The following is a 21384-nucleotide window of genomic DNA, read 5'->3' as shown; positions in this document are numbered from 1 at the left end:
TCCTCGCGCGCGCCGTCGCGCGCTCCTTTGGCGCCCCGCCCTATATCAACCGTTCTTTTCCAACTGCCTTGCTGAGGCGGCGGCTGTCCGACCACTCAGGCTTCGAGTTCGCTCGCACGCTCTATTTGCTTTCCCCACCCTCCGTGCGCGGGGACGCAAAAGGCGGGAAAATAACCTCCAAGTTTAAGGGAGTTTCTGAAGGGGTGGGAGGTGAGGAAGAAGGTTTATGAAGGAATTTTTTTACAAAAGAGGAACTGAGATGTGGTAATACGGCGAGTTCCTCATCAGTTTTTGAGGAGGCTCAAGTGGTCAGTCCCGTGATACCAAGGAGCATATTTTTTTTTATTATTCCTGTCAGAAAGGGCCATAATTGGGCTTTCATAATATGTCCTCGCACCAATCCTGGGTAGTAGTTTAGGTTGAAAGATAGGCACTCTTGCACAGCAATCCTGCGAGATTAATAGCCAAGCAGGGATTTGAGCCCATGTCTCCTTATCTAAACCCAACACTCATTAAGCACTGCACTTGCTGGCTCCTGCTTTTGATGGAAATGGCCTCAATGAGTTTCATATTTACCAATGAACGTTTAAGATACAGGCCACTTTGTTACTTGCCCCACTACTGTGGGGAATGGGAAATGTCCAAGTAGATAAGTTCTGATTTTGTTAATGGTGAAGGAAAAAAGGTCAAAGGATACAGCCAGGTTCACACCAAACCTATTTTGATGAGAAACAGCGAGAAATAAACTGCAGGCATGCTCTTTATGGCAGGGGTCAGGGAATGTATCCGTGCAACGTTTTGTTCTGTTTTTATAAGATGTGTGAAGCAGAAAATGTTTAAAAATACAGGAAAGTTAGAAGTCAAAACAATTCTCAAGAGTTTCGTTTACTTGCTTGGAAAATCAATACATTAATTATGTGCAGGAAACAAAAGCAGAAACTGGGCGAACACTTGTAGTGAAGTTCAGTTTTTGATCAGCGGTAGTTTGGCTGCTGGGCCTTCATGATTGTGTGGTGTGCTGTGCAATAAGCTATTGCCCATGATTTTACTGAATCATTTCAAGAAGCTTGCTCAGATTCATTTTGTAAAATATAACTTAGGATAAATTTGGAGAAATGTTATTCAAGCCCATAATACTTGTACAATGCATGGGTAGTTCCAGTACATTATGCCTGGAGCACATGCTAGATTGGTCTAATCCAAAATGTTCATAGCCTGTCCATAATTTAGGCAATTATTTAAAGAGTAATTGTCTTAGAAGAATTGCCGTATGATGCTTGTGGAATCAAAAGACAGCAAGTATCAAAGGTTGGAATTCAATGTCTTGCTTTTTCAGTCAATTCCATCTGTGCAACACATCCAACCCCCATTCTTCTGCTGTGTGTTGTTCTGGGGGTTCCCCCTAACTTTCCCCAGAACCAATTTCTGGGGGTGGAGGGGAGAGGAGAAGGGAAAGCCCTGTTGTGCAAGTGGAAGCTCTTGTTTCTGCTAAGGGCCTGGTTAGGTGAATCCTTCCCAACATCTGTAATAAAACTCCGTAGTTCTCATTGAAAAATAAAAATGCAAATTTCTCACTACTGCAGTTTCAGGGCAATATATATATTGGCAATTAAATTAAATTTGGTCAGTCTCATCCCAATGCACTATTACTTATTGCTTCATTAAGGTTTCCCAACCAATATTATGGGCTTTTTAAAAAGCTGCCTGAACTGAACCACCCAATCAATTTAATCTTTACAAAACTTCAACTACATATCAGTTAGGATTATACATTTGCTTTGCTTCTTAGTAAATTCTAATCTAAACAGATGTAAAGAATAAATTTATTAAGTTAGTTTTATTGGCTTTACAGTGCTTTTAGCAAGACAGTGGTCAGATACTCACCTTAGAGTTTGGTGATTGGGCGAGACCCTTGTAGGTCTGGGAAAGATGCTTGATATACCGTACTACTTTTGAATTTTCAGGTGTTGGTAGGTAGAAACTTAGTAGTGTTTTCCTGCCTCATGCTTATTTTCTAATCTATTTCATGTTTCCCAACTTTTGTTTCCCGCAGCTCTCAAAATCCATCTTTGTTCTAGTGACAAAAAGGAAACTACAGAATGAGGAAAGTGATTACAACTTTGCGGGAATTCTCAGACCATGACCTGGTGCACTTCTTCATAAGACCTCAGATCATTGCTCGGATGCTGGCAGGGGTGAGAAAAAGTACAACAAAATCAAACACCGGTTCCATGACTTCTAAATTCAGGATCATATTTAGACATTGATTTGGTTTTGAATCAAAACAATCCCTCCAGAATTACTTTCATTTTTTTTCTATTACAAACTATGAAATTCTAAAGAACATATCCCAGTACAACATGCATTGTTTGGATATCACCAGACACTTTCTGGGGCATTTATGCAAAGGTTGCACTATACCTGTGGAATATGCAAGTGTAAAATGCACCAACACCAACTTGCACTCACACACACACACCATACATCTACACAAAAGATGTACACAATTTTTGTTACCAACTAAGATCTAGTTCTTTGGTTTTATAAGCAGGGCAGCTTTTCCTAACCCCAGGGCTAGATTGCCTCTACATGGACAAGCTTGAAGCACTGAAGTCAAGTGTCTCACAGCTCTCACATGGATAGGAGCAGGAGAGCTCCTGATATTATTTTCTGTCTCATTGAATCTCTGTTTAGCATGAGGTATGAACCAGGAGTCCTGATTTAAAACACACTCTGGTCAATTTCTAAATAAGCTAACTTCAAACCATAGGTTATGATGAGGATTTAATAAACTAGCTGGGGTTTGTTTCAAATCAGAATTCCTTATTTGTACACAACGCTAAGCCAAGATTCAGTGAAACCGATACTAAACTTGGCAGCTCTCTCCTCAGCTGTGGGGGAGTACAGGTTTTTCACTCAGGTTTGCTAAGTCTCGTTCAAGTTGCACTAAACCATGCAAATGTAGCCCATGTTCTCCCATCAACCTCATTTACAGTACAATTTCCATTATATGAACCAGAGTTATGTATCAGTTGTGTTCCCATGGGCGTAGCCAGGTTTTTTTTGTGGGGGGCAGGACTTTTTTGGGGGCAGAACTGACGTGATTGGTCAGTTAGTTAAGTATTTCTATTGTTTTATTTGATAGGGGAGCAGCTGCCCCCCCTTGGCTAAGCCTATGTGTGTTCCCCATGATAGTTTTGGTTTGTGTAAGGAGTTTATACAAATCTCTGACTTTTGTATATTTTCTATGCTATTAGTAAGAGTGATGTTGGTACTACTTACATTGCTATTTTGTTTTTTTTTATAGTAACCAGCCTCTAGCATCTAGGCAGTGTAGTATGTTTTGGATTTGTCTCTAAATTCAAAAGCTTTATATGAACAGCATGATTATTTTCCAAAAATGTAAGCAAAAACTGCCCATCTGCTAAGAACCTGAGACTTTCACTTGAGATATACTGTACGGTATTTTTCGCTCTATAAGACGCACCAGACCACAAAATGCACCTAGTTTTTGGAGGATGAAAACAAGAAAAAAATATTCTGAATCTCAGAAGCCAGAACAGCAAGAGGGATCACTGCACAGTGAAAGCAGCAATCCCTCTTGCTGTTCTGGCTTCTGGGATAGCTGCGCAGCATGCATTCGCTCCATAAGACGCACACACATTTCCCCTTTTTAGGAGGGAAAAAGTGAGTCTTATAGAGCAAAAAATACGGTATGTGGGCCATGGTTAGGAAGAGCAGAGAACTAGACTTACTCATCTTCATCTCAGTGCATACACTATGGGATTTGATTATTGAAGAGGACACAAAGACAAGATAGGTTGATTGTAAATATAGGCAAGAGTTTTACATGAGACATAATATTGTATCTCAACAACAATCATACTTAACTCTTTCTTGCTTTCATCTTCCCAGGTTTTATCCCTGACTGTCTTTGCTTCCTTGGTGACGGAAGGTTATCAGAACCTGACAAATTCTTCCCAACTACACTGTGTTTTGAATGATAATGGGACAGCCTGCTGCTACGGCATCACAGTTGGCATACTCGCTTTCCTCCATTGTCTTCTCTTTTTGGGTTTTGATGTCTATGAACCTTCCATTACAACTCACAAATTCAAATATACCATCCTTGTCCTGGATGTCACCTTCTCCAGTGAGTTGACTTCCTTTCTTCCAAAGCCATGGGATAGAGTTTTGATATATGTGATTAGTAGATTTGTGAAGCTCTGACACAACCAGATGCAAAGCCAGCATAATCATATATTCTAACCCCTGTTGTGTCCCAAAACTAGTTTACATCACTGTAGCTATTATTTACTATACCTCCCACCACCACTTCTTGTTGTGTCTCAGCAAACCAACCAGCAGTTTCCCCAATGTATCAGCCTCAGTTGCTTTCCCACTTATCCCACTGCAGCTCTTTGCCAGTTGATAGTGTTTAGTACTCTGCTTTATCTGTCCCAATGGCCAAGGTGGTGGAGCCAAAGTGACAGACCTAATTATAAGATGCCATTCTGAAGGCACTGTAGCTTGTTTCCTATATAAATCAACTCAGTTATTGAAATCTGCTCCAGAGACCCTGCTTTGGGTCCCCTTGCTGTTAAAAGTGCAGAGGAAGGGGGTTTATCTAAGACCTCCTTAGTGAGGAGGAAAAGAAACAAAACTTAAGATCCAAATTATTCTATATTCACTTTTATCAATATGTAGTATGTATCAATATGTACATACACATTTTCCGTAAGAAGCAGAAGCTATCCATGGGTGGGTTACACCTTCCATTTTCTGGTTAGACAAGGCTATGTAAATACCTTCAAGCTTATTTGTTTGGTGAGAAGAGATCTACCATTTACAGTCCTGTCTGCTTTGCAACGATGAACTTCCAGATGGTTGCTATTTTGCAGTGGGATTCACTTGGCATATCTACAAATTCAGTAAAATGGATTTTGTGCTCTTGTGCTCTTATGCAGTAAACCTGCTTTTGAAAAAAATCCAAAACTTTCTGGGTTAATGGAAGTGATGGGAAAACAAACAGGAAAATATGAGGTAACAGTTGCTTGATACAGCACTATAACCTCCCTGCAAACAAATCAAAATGGATGCTCAATAAACCAGACTTTGTGTAACATCTCCACAAATGTTATGCAAACAAATCAGGATGAATTATCAATAACTAATTCATCTATAAGCAACCTCTGGCAGGGAGTGCTAATCACGTGGTTAATAACTAGCTGCTCAGAAAAGTTACCTCAGAATACTGAAAGCTAAAGCTCTGCAGTCTTCAAGAACTAGGTTGGAGCAGTATTATCTGATTGTCAAGGGCATGGAAAAATGGCTATGTCTCCTCAAGGTGCTCGTGGAGATCCACCAATAACTGGATTTATTGGTTAGTTTTTCTTGCCAAATGCAACTCAAAGCAACTTACAACCAGATAAACAGAAACACACAAGAGATACATTAAACAAAAAAGTACATTAAAACAACACATTAAAAATACCCCACTACCACAGTTGTCTTATACTCCTTTCCCCATCTCTTTAATAACAGTCCCTCACATATGTGCCTTACCCTAGCAGCATTTTTTTGCACAGGTTTCCACTTTTCCCCACTCCCACACAGAATTATCAGAATCACATGTCAAAGCTTAACTACATCTGCAGGAGATTGAGGCGTTGAGGTACTCTGCCATCATATTCAGGTAGGGAAGGGGAGGAGTACCTCTGTGAAACCCTAGAGAGCTGCTAGTAGAAATCCTGAGCTGGATGAATAAATGGTCTTAGTGGGTGGGGAAACCTAAGGCCAGGGAGCCAAATCCAGGCCACAACCCTCACTAACCCTGTTCTGCACCCTCAAGTGTTTTTGCCTGGCTGGAATATGCGTTTCCATGAACCTATAGTGCTTTTCACTTGCCTGGGTTATGGGTAGAGAGGCGTGTATATGTGTAAATAGTTGACGTGTGTGGTTGAAATGTAGCCTATTGTATAAAGACAAGGGAAGAGTCACATATGTTACTCTGGCCCCTTTTTGCCTTTGTCCCCACTCACAACTGGTCCCAAAGGTTGCCCATGAGGGAATGTGGCTATTGTACTACAAAAGGTTCCTGTAAAATATGTGAAAGAATCCATGCTGCTGATGGGCACACTGACTGCCTTCTTTTATACTGATTGAGTATTGTATTGCCTTCTTTTTTAAAAAAAAATATTTATTACTTTTAAACCTTACAAAAAAGAAGAAAAAAAAGAAGAAGCAAAAGAAAGAAAATACAATACAATACAATATAAAAACAATACACAACGCAACATTAACACATTAGACTAAACAGAACAAAGCAAAAACAATTTAAAAACATACATCATACCAACCATTTCAATGCCCTATCTTTCATTCCCTCGTTACATCGACCTCCTCTCACCTCCCTTTTTGTATTCCACTTCTGTTAATTGTTTCAGCAATTCCTTTCCATCTTTCTCTATTTTCTGTCATATAATTTTCTTAACTTATTTTAACCTTATTTTCCATTAATACTATAATACTTATCTGTGCTTAACTCCTTATAACATTTCTACTAAAGCCATATAATTTCATTCCAACATTTTTCTTACACTCATTAATTTTACAATATTTCTATAAATAAACTTTAAACTTTTTCCAATCTTCTTCCACCGTCTCTTCTCCCTGGTCTCGGATTCTGCCAGTCCTTTCCGTCAATTCCATATGGTCCATCAACCTGGTGATCTTCTGTCTGAGGCTCTTAACTCTTTTCCAAGTCCCTTCTGCAGATCTTCTTCATATTTATACATGCACTTTACTTTGTCTTCTGCTGATCTTGTTCTTAATTTCCTTCCTTTGATGCTGAAGAGTAGATCTCGGGGAAGCTCCGACTTAGCAATGTTTTTATTCCTTCTCGACAGGTCAGCCAAATCTCCGTAGTTAAAACTAAAATCCAAAAGATATTTCAGGACGTGTTTCAAAATCCCTCCAAATCTGAAGGTCCCCACAACTCCAATCTCCTCCTGACCCAAGTCCAGGTCCCAAAGGTCAGTACATCCCTGCATGGGGGGATCTATCCAACTTTCCTTCTCCAGTCCAAGCAGGGCTCCAATCCTCAAAATCTGACTTTCTCTAAATTCAGTCATAGAAGGCAACAACTTATATTCATCAAATTGCCTCTGTAAGGCTGTGGCTCTCTCCCTCTCCACTTGTATTACTTTAGGTTCAACAACAACAACTTTCTCCCTCGCCTTCTCCACAATTTGCCATGTCAAAGTAGATTCCTGTATCGATTCCTGAATAGTTTCTGTATAGATGTTCACTTTTTGTCCCAAATTAGTCGCTTTTTGTCCCAAGTTATCAATTTTGATAGTTATCACATCCGTCTTCTTATGGAGCTGTTCCAATGAATCACTTATCTTGCATAATGCAATCACTAAGGCTTCTTCTGTCGACATTCTTACTGATCCAAGGTCAATCCCTGGTTCTCACGATTTTTTATCTTGCAGCTGGAGATTCCCCCAGCTCAACTCTTGTAACAGTTTCAAAGGCTCCCTCTAGAGGGAAACAATTTCTATTTGTATCAATCCTTTTAAGCACGGTTCAAGCGATAAAATTAGTTTCAATTTTCAGTTACTTTTACTCCTTTTTAAATGCAGAAGGAAACAATGGAAACAATGTATTTCTCTTATTTAGCTATCTGTCAACAAACGTTTTATTCACAGTCAATGAACTTTCCCAAAACGTCAGACTTACTAGCAGCCCGTTTCCAGGTTCAGAGCGGTGGTAATTTAACTTTCTCCACTCTCTCTCCTGCAGGCTTACACGGTCCAAAATTTCCCCCCTCTTCTCCTGCCTCCAAGGGGGGTTTAATGATTTTAGCCGATGGAAGTTTAACCCTTTACAGAGGACTTTCCAAGACTTTAGCTTGCAGCCTCTTTGCTTCAGTCTATTTACAAAAGGGGAAGGCGGACTTCCTGTTTGAAACCTCCCCGTTTCGGTGCCAAATTAAGACGTTTAAAAATCCAATTTTCCGTTCTACTCACGGGTAGTTGTTTTAAGATCAAATTGTCCACAGGAAAAGGTCAGCGCTCTCCGGCAACAACAATGCGGCTTCACTCCGTGAAAGAAGCAGTCAATTCGAAGCACCGCGCCACTCACCCCACGTCACTCCGGATCCCCGAAACCGGGTTTCCCCGCGAGTAGGGGAGGCGCAAAAGGTGCCAGCGAATTCCACGTTCACAGGCTTCTCCCGCCTGTGATTTTTAGTGGGTCCCTGCCTTCGCCGTGGCAGCCAGACCCTGATTTCCACGAAGCAAATTCCTCCCGATCAGAGGAATTCAGCCATTGCTGGAGGCACCAACCCGGAAGTCCTATTGTATTGCCTTTTTGTACCTCTGCCTGTTGTTTCATTTCTTGATGAGCCAATCCCTGTGCTGGGGAGTTCACAAAAGACAACAGACAAAACATGGAGACAGACAAGGAAACAATAAGAAAATACCAGTTCTATACAAAATGCTGTCATTTCACATGCTGTCTTATCTGTTGCTGTCAGACTTATTGGACAAGCATGATCACAGAAAATGAGTACTTCAAGTAGGGCAATGAGTTGGCATTATATATCTGAATGAAACATTTTTCAGGCCCTGGCTTTTGGCAACTCATCAGTGCACAATACAGCTCCAGAAATGCCACTGAGCCATCTCATCTGGTTTTTTTTGCCTTCCATCTGTACTGCCTGTCAAAGACCTCCACACCTTCTGTCAGATTAAGCTATTGAGTACATTGCCTTCCCACCCCACTGGGTATTCATTTTAGGCCCTCTTTATCCCTAGAAAATATATTGCTCAAATTAATTACTTTTGCCCTATATGTTCTGTGCCTGTACAAATCTAGCATAGTTTCTTTATCTCAGAACCAAAGAATAAAGTTGAGTTCACTGAAATGGAAAGGTATAGTTTAAAGTATAGTTAAACCACATCAAAAGGAAATACCGTATTTTTCACCCTATAGGACGCACTTTTCCCCCTCCAAAAATGAAGGGTAAATGTGTGTGCATCCTATGGGGCGAATGCAGGTTTTCGCTGAAGTCTGGAGAGTGAGGGGGGTCGGTGTGCACCGACCCCTCTCGCTCTCCAGGCTTCAGGAAGCTATCCGCAAGCCGTGGGAGAGCTGCATGACTTCGCGCAGCTCTCCCACGGCTAGCGGAGAGCTGCGTGAAGCCCGAAGCCTAGGGCGCGCTGAGCTCAGCACGCCCCAGGCTTCGGGCTTCACGCAGCTCTACACTAGCCGTGCGAGAGCTGCGCGAAGTTGCGCAGCTCTCCCACAGCTAGCGGAGAGTTTGCCTGCACCCAGAAGCTTGGGGCGCGCTGAGCTCAGCACGCCCCAGGCTTTGGGCTTCGCGCAGCTCTACGCTAGCCATGCGACAGCTGCGCGACTTCGCGCAGTTCTCCCAGTTTGCGGATAGCAGCCTGTTCTGGGGGCTGGGGTCGGGGGAAGCTCGGGCTTCCCCCGCCCCAGCCCCGCACCTGGGGGGAAAATAATTTTTTTCCTCTTTATTCTCCCCCCCCCAAAAAAAACCTAGGTGTGTCCTATGGGCCGGTGCGTCCTATGGGGCGAAAAATACGGTACATTTTACTATGCAAACATAAAATCCAGCAAAAGAAAAGTCAGATGTTTCAGTGATTTTCTCAGGAGTGCAATAGATAATACTATCAAATTTGTGAGGAAAAGCAATACATGCTTTTGCCTCTGTGTTTAAAGTCATATCTCTAATAATTAAAGATTAGTAGAGACCAGATTATCCCACACCTGCTTATTTTGGGGCTCTGGCCTTTAAAACATCTGGCACAAGTCTTATTTGAGATAGGATGTTTGGCTGGCTGGACCATAAACAAAGCTGATGCAATCTGGCAGCTTTCCTTTTCTCCCTTATTGTTCATCAGCTACAAAGGCAAAAGCTCCTTTTAATACACCTGTCAATTGTGCAGTGTTTGTTTTAGGGAATGATTGCCCTTCTGATCCCTGAAGGCAGTTGGTTTATCCATGAATGCAGGAGCTTTTATTAAATTTAGATTTTGCTGACTTAGTTCTGAAGCTGCTATAATGCTGCTGCTGCTGCAGTTTAGAGCCATCTTCTCAATTTCTCACTATGAGATTGGTCAGATTTTGGAATGTAACAAGAGCCCAGCTGGAACAAATAAAAGACCCATCTAATCCACCACCCTGTTCTCACAGTAGCCAGCCTATGGGAATCCCACAAGCAGGATATGAGTGCAGCTGTGCTCTCCAGCAGCTGATATTCAGAGGCATGCTGCCCCTGATAATGCAGGTAATTCAGTTGCCATGGCTAATAGCCGTTGATAAAGGTCTTAAAAGGTAAAGGGACCCCTGACCATTAGGTCCAGTCGTGGCTGACTCTGGGGTTGTGGCGCTCATCTCGCTTTATTGGCCGAGGGAGCCGGCGTACAGCTTCCGGGTCATGTGGCCAGCATGACTAAGCCGTTTCTGGCGAACCAGAGCAGCGCACGGAAACGCCATTTACCTTCCTGCCAGAGCGGTACCTATTTATCTACTTGCATTTTGACGTGCTTTCGAACTGCTAGGTTGGCAGGAGCAGGGACCAAACAACGGGAGCTCACCCTGTCGTGGGGATTCGAACCACCGACCTTCTGATCAGCAAGTCCTAGGCTCTGTGGTTTAACCCACAGCGCCACCCACGATAGAGGTCTTATTTGTCATTAATTTGTCTAAACCTCTTCAAAAGCCTTTGAAGTTGGTGGTCATTGCTACATTTTGTGGTAGTGAAGCACACTATGAGATATGTAAAAAATTACTTCCTTTTGTTTGTCCTGCTGAATCTTCCTACATTCAGTTTCATTGGATGACTTTAGGTTCTGATATTATGGGGTGGGGGACTTCTCTCTATCCACTTTCTTCACGTAATGCATAATTTTATACATCTCTGTCATGTCCCCCATACCTTTTAAAAACTGAACAGTCTCAAAAATTGTAACTTTCCCTTGTAGGAGTTTTTCCATCCTCGTGATAGTTTTGGTTGCCCAAAGCTTTTCCAGCACTGGAATATACCTTTTGAAGTGCACCAAGCAGAACTGTACATAATATTCAGAGTGTGGTCACACTTGTATCACAGCACTACATATAATATTTATGATTTTATTTTCAATCCCTTTCCTAATGATCCCCGACATGGAATGTGCCCTTTTCACACCTACTGAACACTGAGGTGACATTTTCACTGAGCTGTTCATCATCACTCTGAAGATCTCTTTCCTGGTCAGTTACCAGTCACCACCAATTCAGTTTCCATAAATCTTTATGTGAAGTAAGGATTTTTGTCCCAGTGCGCATCACTTAAACTACTTTACTTTGAATTGCCATGGTAATATTTATTTAGTTACTATTTTATTTATTACATTTATATACCACCTTTTTCTTCCAGGAAGCTCAAAGTGGTGAACATGGCTCTCCTCCTCCCCATTTCATCCTCACAACAACCCTGTGAGGTAGGTTAGGCTGAGAGTCAGTGGCTGGCCCAAGGTTACCCAGTGAGCTTCATGGCTGAGTGGGGATTTTAACCCTGCTATCCCAGGTCATAGCCCTACACTTTAACTACAATACCATTCACAGAATTTGGAGAGGTTATTTTGGAGCTCCTTATAATCCATTTTTGCTCTTACTACTCTGAACATTTGGGTGTCATCAGCAAATGGGGCCACCTCACTGCTAGCCTCTAACTGCAGTTCATTTATGAATAAGTTGAAAAGCATCAGTCCCAGTATAACTTTTTGGGGACCCTACTTTATACATCCCTTCAATGATAGAACTATCCATTTATTCCTGCTCTCCATGTCATGTTCCTACTGATCCAAACAGGTCTTACAGTCTGCTTATTGCTAAGCTTACTTGGTGAGGGACTTTAACAAAAGGTTAACAGCTTTGTGTTTTGTTTTTGTTTTACAATCAAGCAATATATATATTTTATGAAATAACATAAATAAAGACATAAATAATCTCTATCCATATGCTTATTGAACACTAAAATGTTGGTTAGAGGGAACTTACATTTATGAAAGCCATGCTGGTTCTTCTTGGGCAACATTTGTTTTTTATATGCTTCTATCTTTAATAATAATTTCTACCAGTTTTTCTGGAAAAAATGTTAGCCTAACCAGTCTGTAATTTCCCTGGTCCTCTCTGGATTCCTTTTTTTAAAATTGGGGTTACATTGCCCATTTCTCAGGGTTGCCATATGTCCTCTTTTTATGAGTAGAGTTGTCATAGTGAGCCATAGTTAAAAGTAGAAGTTGGTAAATGTGTCCATTTTTTGCTCTTCAAAATGTGGCAACCCTACATTTGCTATATTTTACAGCAAAGATATCCAGAGAGAAGAACTTTTATTAGTTAGGAAGAACAGAGCAGTACAGTGAACACCAGAGGCTACTGAACCTTATATTATCTTATTCACCAGTTAGCACAAAAAGTCCTGCTCTAAAATGAAGCTTCATTTGAGTTTTTAACTGTTTGTATCACATTCTAACCTCTTACTTTCTCCTCAGTTATCTGGACATGCCTGTGGTTTGTTGGGTTCTGCTTCCTAGCCAATCAGTGGATCAGATCGACAAGCCACTACCTGCTGGGAACTGGTGCTGCCCGAACCAGCATCACCTTTGCCGTCCTCTCCGTTCCATGCTGGGTGAGTCAGTCAAGTACTCCCCTTTTATTTCAGAGTAACAAGAGAGCCTGCTGAGTCAGCCACATAAGAGGGGTCCCTCCCTGCAGAGTGTCAATAGAAAAGACAAACCCATCTTATCAAAGCCAAAGTTGATCCCTTCCAAGAAGCAGGTGGCACATACCCTAGTTATTTAAGGAGAAGAGGGTGATGCCATAAGGGGCACTATTTTTCCTTCTATATAGTGAATGTTATTCCCCCCCCCCCTGAAATGTCGTATGATAAGCCTAATTCTCTTTAGCATGTACACATATTTTTTTAAAAATCAGAGAGCGTTTGATTATGAATCAAGAAACAGGCAGTGAAGCTACATTTTAGCCGGCATGAAGTGGCATATAACAAGACATACAAGTCCTTTATGGGAAGGAAAGGTAGGTGGCTAGTCAAAGTTCAGTTAATACTGAGAAAGTGAGCTCAGGGCAGAGTCAGGCCTAGGCCAGGCCAGTTGTCTTTTGCTAATTGCAGCCTCCAGTTGTGGGTCCTTGGCAGCGGAAGTGCTTCTCTGAGACAGGTGTTTCTGTTGTCCAAAGGTGTTCTCTGCAGTGGTTGCTGGTGTTTGGCATAAGGTAAAGGGGACCCCTGATCATTAGGTCCAGTCGTGGCCAACTCTGGGGTTGTGGCGCTCATCTCGCTTTATTGGCCGAGGGAGCCGGTGTCCGGGTCATATGGCCAGCCTGATTAAGCTGCTTCTGGCGAACCAGAGCAGCACACAGAAATGCCGTTTACCTTCCCACCGGAGCAGTACCTATTTTACCTACTTGCACTTTGACATGCTTTCAAACTGCTAGGTTGGCAGGAGCAGGGACTGAGCAACGGGATTCGAACCGCCGACCTGATGAGCAAATCCTAGGCTCTGTGGTTTAACCCACAGCGCCACCCGCATCCCTTAGTGTTTGGCATATGGCATTTGACATATGGCAGTGTAAAATGTGTGAGAATGTTGTACATAGTACTTCTTGGAGTGCAAGGCCTAATCCCTTTAAGCATATACAGGTATACTAAAGCTGCATTAAGGCAAACTAGTGCTGTATTACTGCTTAAATGCACTCAGTTTAGAGTTTGTGCATTAGAATGGCTGCCAAATTGATTTACGGTGGCAGAAGAACATTTCAAATCATTCCCAGAAAATGAGAGAAAAAAGAGTGTGTTGGTCTAACATCAGCTTTTGGTAACATTGACATTTTTAGAACCATAGAATAGGCAATTCAGATTAGCAGTTTATTGACTGGACTAGCAAATGGAAGAAGCAAAGTTAATCCAAGAAAAAAATATTGAAGCAAAAAAAATTAGGATTATGCAGGTCAAAAAGTTCCAAGTTTCTGCCACTGGCCGCCAAGGCAATGTAAAGAAGCTAATCTTTCCTGACATCTCCTCCTTCAGAATCATATGGTTAGAGATGGAGTACTTAATTACAAGTGTTGCTAATAGAAACCCACTGCTGAATATGGCTAGAGTAGCTGGTGAATTATAGCCACAGCAGCAGTAGCACCATTTTCTTTTAACTCTTAGTTGATAGCAAGATTTACTGTTTCAATCCAGCTTTGGGGTTAAATGCACCATAAGTTGGCCATAAAATTAAAATACCTTGGAATGGCATTAAGCATGGCACCACTTGCAATAAATAAATAAATAAATAAATCCTTCATTGAAAACCTTCATTTTTCAAATAAGTAATATAGTTTTAAAAAATCAGGATCAAGAATGAACTTCAGTGTACAGTGCATAATACCTTCAAGAAAGGAGTGTGTGTGATCTATTTGACCCCACAGTTGTTGGTTTTTTAAATGTTCCATTAGCATACATTTATGTTAGTATAATACAATAGTGCAATAATGGGTTGTTAATTATCTGCAACAACAAATTTTGCAGAAGGTGCAACTACAGCTCACACAACCTATACATTTACCACATTTTACAACTGCATGGTCTAGATAAAATCATGAAGCACATGATTTCTACAATTTTCTGTCATTACTTCAATCACAGAGGTGGCATCTTCCCCTTTTGTGAGTGTCATCCATAGCAAACCATATCAGGTCTGAAGCTGCCTTTCTTTGAATAGTCCCAGGCAAGCTGGCTATGTTTCTTGATTTAATCACGGTTTGTTAAACTCCAGGCCCAAGTCTACTACAATGCTACATCTTTCATCCCATCCACTGCATTGTTGGTTGTTCAGTTGCTAAAGAATGCAGGCATTTAAATGGGCATTATCTTCTGTATTTGAAGGGAACACTATTGGCCACAATTTGATTAGGATTTTTAATGTTAAATGCAGCCCATCTGGTTATACCAAGACTTGTCTTAGGATTTGATTTGTTGTCTGAGATAGCTGTATCTATGGATTTAAGAAAGGTGGATCACTGTCATTCCTTTACTTGGCAGATAACTTACAAATGTCAAATATTTTGGAAAACCAAAAATGCTGCTGTTGATATTTCTTGATTTATGGACAAGGAATAGAACCCTGCATAAGTAGGGATTCCCCTGTATGTGTGAAGGGATATGGAATGGGCCACACACATCACCTTATATAATCTCAAGCACACAAATGTGTCTCAGTGCATGGGAGAAAACTTAGTTTGCAACTTTTCTGCAGAATGCAGTTTTCACAATTAACTGTGTTGTATGAGCAAGGTGCTACCTTAATGCCATTTGCCGGTTCCTTGCTCTAAAGTATGTATGTGCTTGTCAAAGAAGAAGAATTATTGTAATAGACAGTTATTGACTCACATTTGCGTTCATGAAAGGGTTAACCTGAGCTCAAGTTGCCAGTACGGCTTGAGCTTAGCCCCATTCCTTTCCTCAACTTTCTCTTTCTGCTTTCTGGAACAAGCAAGAAGCCATGTGACCCATGGTTCCTAGTTGCAAGAAAAACCAAGTGAACAGAATCTCTCTAAAAATGGATTTATAAAGCCTGCATCTTTCAAATATACCAGTAACCAAGTTTTAATGTGCTTTGAGCAATTGCCATTGTGTTCACTCTGCTACAAGACTGTATGGATCTCTCTTCCAAATCTCTATCTCTTAACAGAAACCCTCTGCCCCAACCAATGTTCATCACTATCTGAGAACAGGCCATCTGAATGGACCCACTACCCTTACAGAGGGAAATTGCTGCTACCAATCCAACTTCACCAAATAATGGTCCAACCATGGCAAGGGAGTGCACTGCACCCCCTCCTACCTTTAGACCATCCCTCAAATCACATGGAGGAAAGACAACATCGTGTCCTGTCCGCTATGTTGGACCAATGGTCATTTGAGAAGGCCCCATGGTTGAGGCCACAAAGTCCCATGCCAGCTCAACAGTAGCCTTCGCTTGGATGTTGAAGTCACTCAGAAGTATTCTCTAGGGGTCCTCCAAAAACGTGGATCTAGAAAACTTGGTATTTGTGGCCCTAGAAAATTAGGAGAAGTATCATAGGCAACTAATCCTTCCAAAAGATATATAGCAAGCATATGTACATATAATAACTAAAATTATGATGCAGGTAGAACAGTTTGGGTCACTTTGATTAGGAAACAGTTCCTTGCTGCTGGTATCTGAAGTTGCTGGTTCATAATTAAGAGAATCCAGCCCATACTCTAAGCCTAATATAGTTTACATAGGGGGTGCCTAGTATTTAAAGCACATAAAGAGAAAAGAAACCTCTTGCCTACTCTGCTTTAGTCCTGAGGACTCAATACATTTCTACCAATTTTAGTAGTGAAGAAAACTGCCTCAGGACTGAGCTCTTTGGTGCATGTTTATTCCTTTATTCCTTGTGGAACTGAGTGACTCACACTTCCCATCAACAAGCTGTAGAATTAATCAGGAGGAGCCTTCATATAGAAGCAGTTGCAGCAGGCCTTCATTTACAATCTGGCACAGAATGAGCCCAAGCAATTCAAGACCCAGTCCAGCCTGCGGCTGGAGTTTGTTAGATCCGGAAGGCTGAGCAGCTAACAAAGATTTTAACTCCAGCAGGGACCATTGGTAATGTCTAACCTGACCCCCTGTCAAGCATAGGGCAATTGAATTCCCTCTGCTAACCGTAGCAACCCACTAAGTAGAATTTGCAGAAAGCACACCTTTGACCAAAGTCGTATTTTACAACTGCAATGAGAAACTGGAGGATTTGCAGTCAGAGTTGCAAAGAACAAAAGAAGAAAAGCAGAAATTTAAACAAATTACATAAACTAATACAATTAAATCTTAATGGAGATAAGAAAAAAATAGATGGAACAACGTTAATTCATTCATTATTAAACTAAGACTTTGCAAACCAAATGCATACACTTTAAACAGTTACCTCTTACATATCGTCTGTTTTCCTAAGAAGCTAACACTTCTTAGGTATTTCATTTTTCATATTCTTTTGTTCTTTTGACATCCATCAGTCTCACAACAGTTCATTATTCCTAATTAAAACCAACTTATCTGTATTTCAGTACATCCCTCATCTTGGTATCAGGGAGCTTTTTACCTTTGCAGGGTTATTCTAGACACAACCAGATCTTCACTGCTGAACCTTGACTCATCAGATATTTATTTAGGTACTTCCATTCTTTCTTAACTGTGTTATTTGACTTGTCTCTTATTATATTGGTCAGCTTCGCGAGTTCCAAGTGCTTGCTCAGCTTACACAACCATTCCTCTTTGATGGGTATGGGTTCCTCCTTCCAATATTTAGCCACCAATACTCTTTCTGCTGATGTAGCATAGAGAAATAGTCTTATTTTATCTTTAGGGAAATTGTTTGTCAAAATTCCCAGAAGAAATGCTTCGGGGTTTTTTGCAAAGGATTTTATTAATACTTACTGTAATACACTACATTAAAAAACAAGCCTAAAGAAACAGAAGAATGCAAAGTCCTCTCTCACAGGTAGATCTTGACTCTTGTTCAACGCAGAAAGAGGTAAACCCTCCCAGCTTTCACCTGGTTTCCCTCTCTTCTCCCAGCCTTCCACCCTGGGAGATCTTCCCTTCCTTTCCTTTCACACAGGGTCCTTCACCAACCATCCATCACGGTCATCCACTTGCAATCCCCTCCTTAACCCAGAGTAGACAAGAAGCAAAAGCACAAAAGCAAAGCAAATAATTGAGTTGCCATATTTTGAAGAGCAAAAAAGAGGACACATTTGCCAACTTCTACCTTTAACTATGGATCGCTATGATGACTCTCAATTTACATGAAAGAGAGGACATATGAAAACCCTAAGAAAAAGTAACAAAAAGATAAAAGTAATAAAAGAATGAGAAAATAGTAAAGGAATAAAAGATAAAGATAAAGAAATAAATAGGACTTCCAATTTTCCAGCTGTCAGTTGTATGTATAAGAGTAATTCAAAGTACTCAAAATGTTTACTCCAGGCTGGTATATAACTGTTCCTCCTCCTACTAAGCAATGTTTTCACAGTCTTCGGGCATCTGGAATGCATTTTTTCTTCCACACAAAATATCTAAAAGAGGTTCTCCAATTACTATTACAGATAAAAGTCAACAATAAGTCTTCCTCCAGTCCAACGTAACAACTTTACCTCCAATACTGAAAAACAATAAATCATCGATCTTTATTCCCTCAAGAATCTATTTGCTGTGGCCATATATTGAGACAATGATTCATAGTTATTTACTTCTTTTTTCTTTTCAGCCCTCTAGTGCTGCCTTTTCTTAAGCCAGCAGTAGGGTCTTATTTCAGATGTGCCTTTTAACCATTTAACCAGCAAACAGAAAACTTGTCATAATTTATAGCTGTTTCAGAAGTAATTGAAGGAAGGGAGGTTTGCCCTAGGGACTGATCCCTAGGGTTATTAAGTGGTGTTTGGGCAAGATTTTGATTCTTCCACTCCCTGATCACTTACCTGTCCAGGTTCCTTGAAGGTTCCTTGGTCCCATGATGAGACAGCAGCCCTTCCATAGCATTGGAAATTAATCAGTTATCTCTGTTCCCCCAATGGCTTTCATTAATCACCATCTACGGTAATTATCACTGTTGATGGAGTTTTGACAGGAGACGTCTAATCAGCCATGATTCTGCTCCAGAAGTCCCAGTCCTTCCCCCAAAATTCTAATACTATATGCCTATTGAGAAGCAAAATAGTACAGCTGTTCTCTTGCTTACCTAACACAAACACTGTACTAGAATACCATTTTGTATTCTGATATTTGTCTCCCTCAACTGTTTACTTCCTCAAGGCTCACCCACACATCGCTTCCAAGCTTCCTTCATCTCCCAAAACCCGCTTGCCAGTTCCCTGAGAATATAAGAAGCACTCTGCTGGATCAGACAAATGACTTATCTAACCCAGTGTCCCATTTCCTACAGTGGTCAACAATATGAATTTCTGTAAACTCATTTTAAAGACATTAATTTAGAAGCCATCACATCTTGTGGTAACAAATTCCAGAGTTTATGCATTGTATGAACTTTGCTCTATCCTGAACAATTCAGTTTAATCAGGTGACCTCAGATACTAGTATAAAAACAATTTAAAACTTATCTCAAACAACTTTCTTCACACCATGCATAATTTTATACACTTCTCTCATGCCTTCTCTTACTTGCCCTTTTCCAACTCTACAATACACCTTTTATGTTATGGATTTTGTATGTGATGCCAATAAAAGGTTTGATGATGAATATACTTTTTGAGATGCAACGACCAGAAATGTACACAATATTCAAGTGTAGCATTAAAATATTAGTAGGGAGGTGTTTTATCCCTTTCCTAATGATTCCTAGCATGTACCACCTTTTCCCCAGCTGGAATATTGTGTAAATTTCTAGTTACCACGTCTCAAAAAGGATATTGTAAAGCTAGAAAAGGGGGAAGGGGGGATGACTAGGGGGTCCTAAAGTTGCAGCAGCTTCCTCGTGAATAAAGGTTACCTTTTTAGGGCTGTTTGGTTCAGAAAAAGGGTTGTTTTAATTGAGCTATCATCATGACCCCAATATGTCTTTCCTGGTAAGTCATTGCCAGTTTATATTGTTTTTTTGCTTGAATGTGAATCACTTTATAGTTGCTTGCCATTCTGATGCCGTCACCAGGTGTGGAGAGTGCCTTTTGGATCTCTTTGTTTTTATCATTCTGAGTAATTTGGTGTCATCCACAAACTTGACTACTTCGCTGTTCACCCCTATCTCCAGGTTATTTATACACAAGTTGAAAAGTACAGGTCTCAATACTGGGGGCTTTCTACATCTCTCTGTGAAACCTGTCCATTTATTCCTATCCTATTTCCTGTTCCTTAACTAGTTACTAATTCATAACTGAACAAGTCCCCTCATTGCTAGGTTTACTCCGGACATTTCAATGAAGAACTTCTTAAAACCTGAAAATCCAAGTATACAATGAGCACTGGAATCCCCATAAATATTTTCTTGTTTGCACAAAGAACTTCAAAAGATCAGTGAGATAGGACTTACCTTTGCAGAAATCATGTTGACTCTTCAATTTGTTATTCAATATGCTTGATAATTTTATCTTTAATAATGCTTTCCAGCAATTTCCCCAAAGCATATTAACCATGTAATTTCCCAATCCTCCAGTATGGAAGCCAATCTTAGGGACCAGTTACAAAATCAGTACTTCTACATTTGATTTTTAAAGATATTTTAGATGGATAGAATTTCCTCTGACAAGCCAGATACAAAAAATTCATTCATCGGCTGCTTATCCTCCTGAAGCATACCTCCAACTCCCACCATCCTGAGGTTCAGCTGCCTCCGTACTTGGTTTCCTGCTTCTGATGTATTTAAAGCATTTGCTATTGTTGGGATCAATATTCAGTCATGTTCGTCAAATTATTTCCCCTACCCCAACCCTTATTGTCTACTTGCATTTCTTTTGTCAGTTTGGCTTTCTTTTCATTCTCCACAATTTGGCAACACTTTCATTTTCAGAAGGAAGCTTTCTTGTGGCTAATGGCTTTCATGATTATGTTTGTTAACCACACTCCCATCTTCTTGAAGTTATTGGCATTTTTGTAGTATATGCATTTGAGCCAAGCTTTTATTGTTGAAGATTTGTATAAGTGCTTTGGAGAGGTCAAACTTTCTTGACTTTTGCTTCAACTTCCTTTTTACCCTCCTTTTAAAGACATTTCTTCTTTGAAGTCAAATATTACTTTTGCTGGACATTTCTGGCAATTTTCTTTTTGCATACATGTTGAATTTGATAGTGCTGCAGTCAATGTTCCCAACTGGTAATGTCTTGCACCATATTGTCCTCACAAGTTACTTTCTAAAGGCCAATACATTTCAAGTCCACGACTGTGCTGTGGTTTTAATCCACATCTTCTGGAGCTAACCATTGCCCTTCACTTGCTCTTTAAATAGTTTGTGCCATTTTCACAGTTGCATACAAGTGCCTGATCCACCACCTATTCTCTCCCACAGGTGTACCTGGCCTATGTGGCTCTGAAAAACCTGCAGGCTGAGCCACCTGTTCCTTACAAGCGGACCTTGGATGAAGGATCTGTTGCATTGACCACCCTTTCATCTTCCACTAGCACTTCCCTTCCAAACAATATGGGTTACCCTGAAAATGTGGGTGTAGCCTCCTACCCATCCACTCCTGTACCCCACAGGCTGACATTAATGAATACTGATGACTAGGCAATTATTAATTTCACAGTAAATAAAAAGGGGATAGAAAGAAAA

General features: G+C 40.7%; 1 protein-coding gene across 4 annotated transcripts; it reads left to right on the top strand.

Annotated features, from left to right (window-relative positions):
* The first annotated feature begins 62 nt into the window (after positions 1-62).
* SYNGR4 (synaptogyrin 4) lies at positions 63-21384 on the top strand. 4 transcript variants are annotated; one of them, XM_081886089.1, is made up of 5 exons: positions 63-210; positions 2054-2195; positions 3916-4153; positions 12567-12703; positions 21121-21384. In XM_081886089.1, the coding sequence occupies exons 2-5, from the start codon at positions 2100-2102 to the stop codon at positions 21337-21339; spliced, it is 690 nt and encodes a 229-aa protein (XP_081742215.1). In that variant the 5' UTR covers positions 63-210; positions 2054-2099; the 3' UTR covers positions 21340-21384. The 4 variants fall into 4 exon arrangements, with proteins under 4 accessions (XP_081742215.1, XP_081742214.1, XP_081742216.1 ...); XM_081886088.1 differs by having other exon boundaries at positions 72-222; XM_081886090.1 differs by lacking the exon at positions 63-210 and adding an exon at positions 211-308.

This window comes from Podarcis melisellensis (assembly GCF_964234715.1).
Source record: "Podarcis melisellensis genome assembly, chromosome: 13".
Classification (NCBI taxonomy): domain Eukaryota; kingdom Metazoa; phylum Chordata; class Lepidosauria; order Squamata; family Lacertidae; genus Podarcis; species Podarcis melisellensis.
The sequence above is the reverse complement of the archived record's forward strand: the minus strand, read 5'-3'. Positions and strand labels throughout refer to the sequence as shown.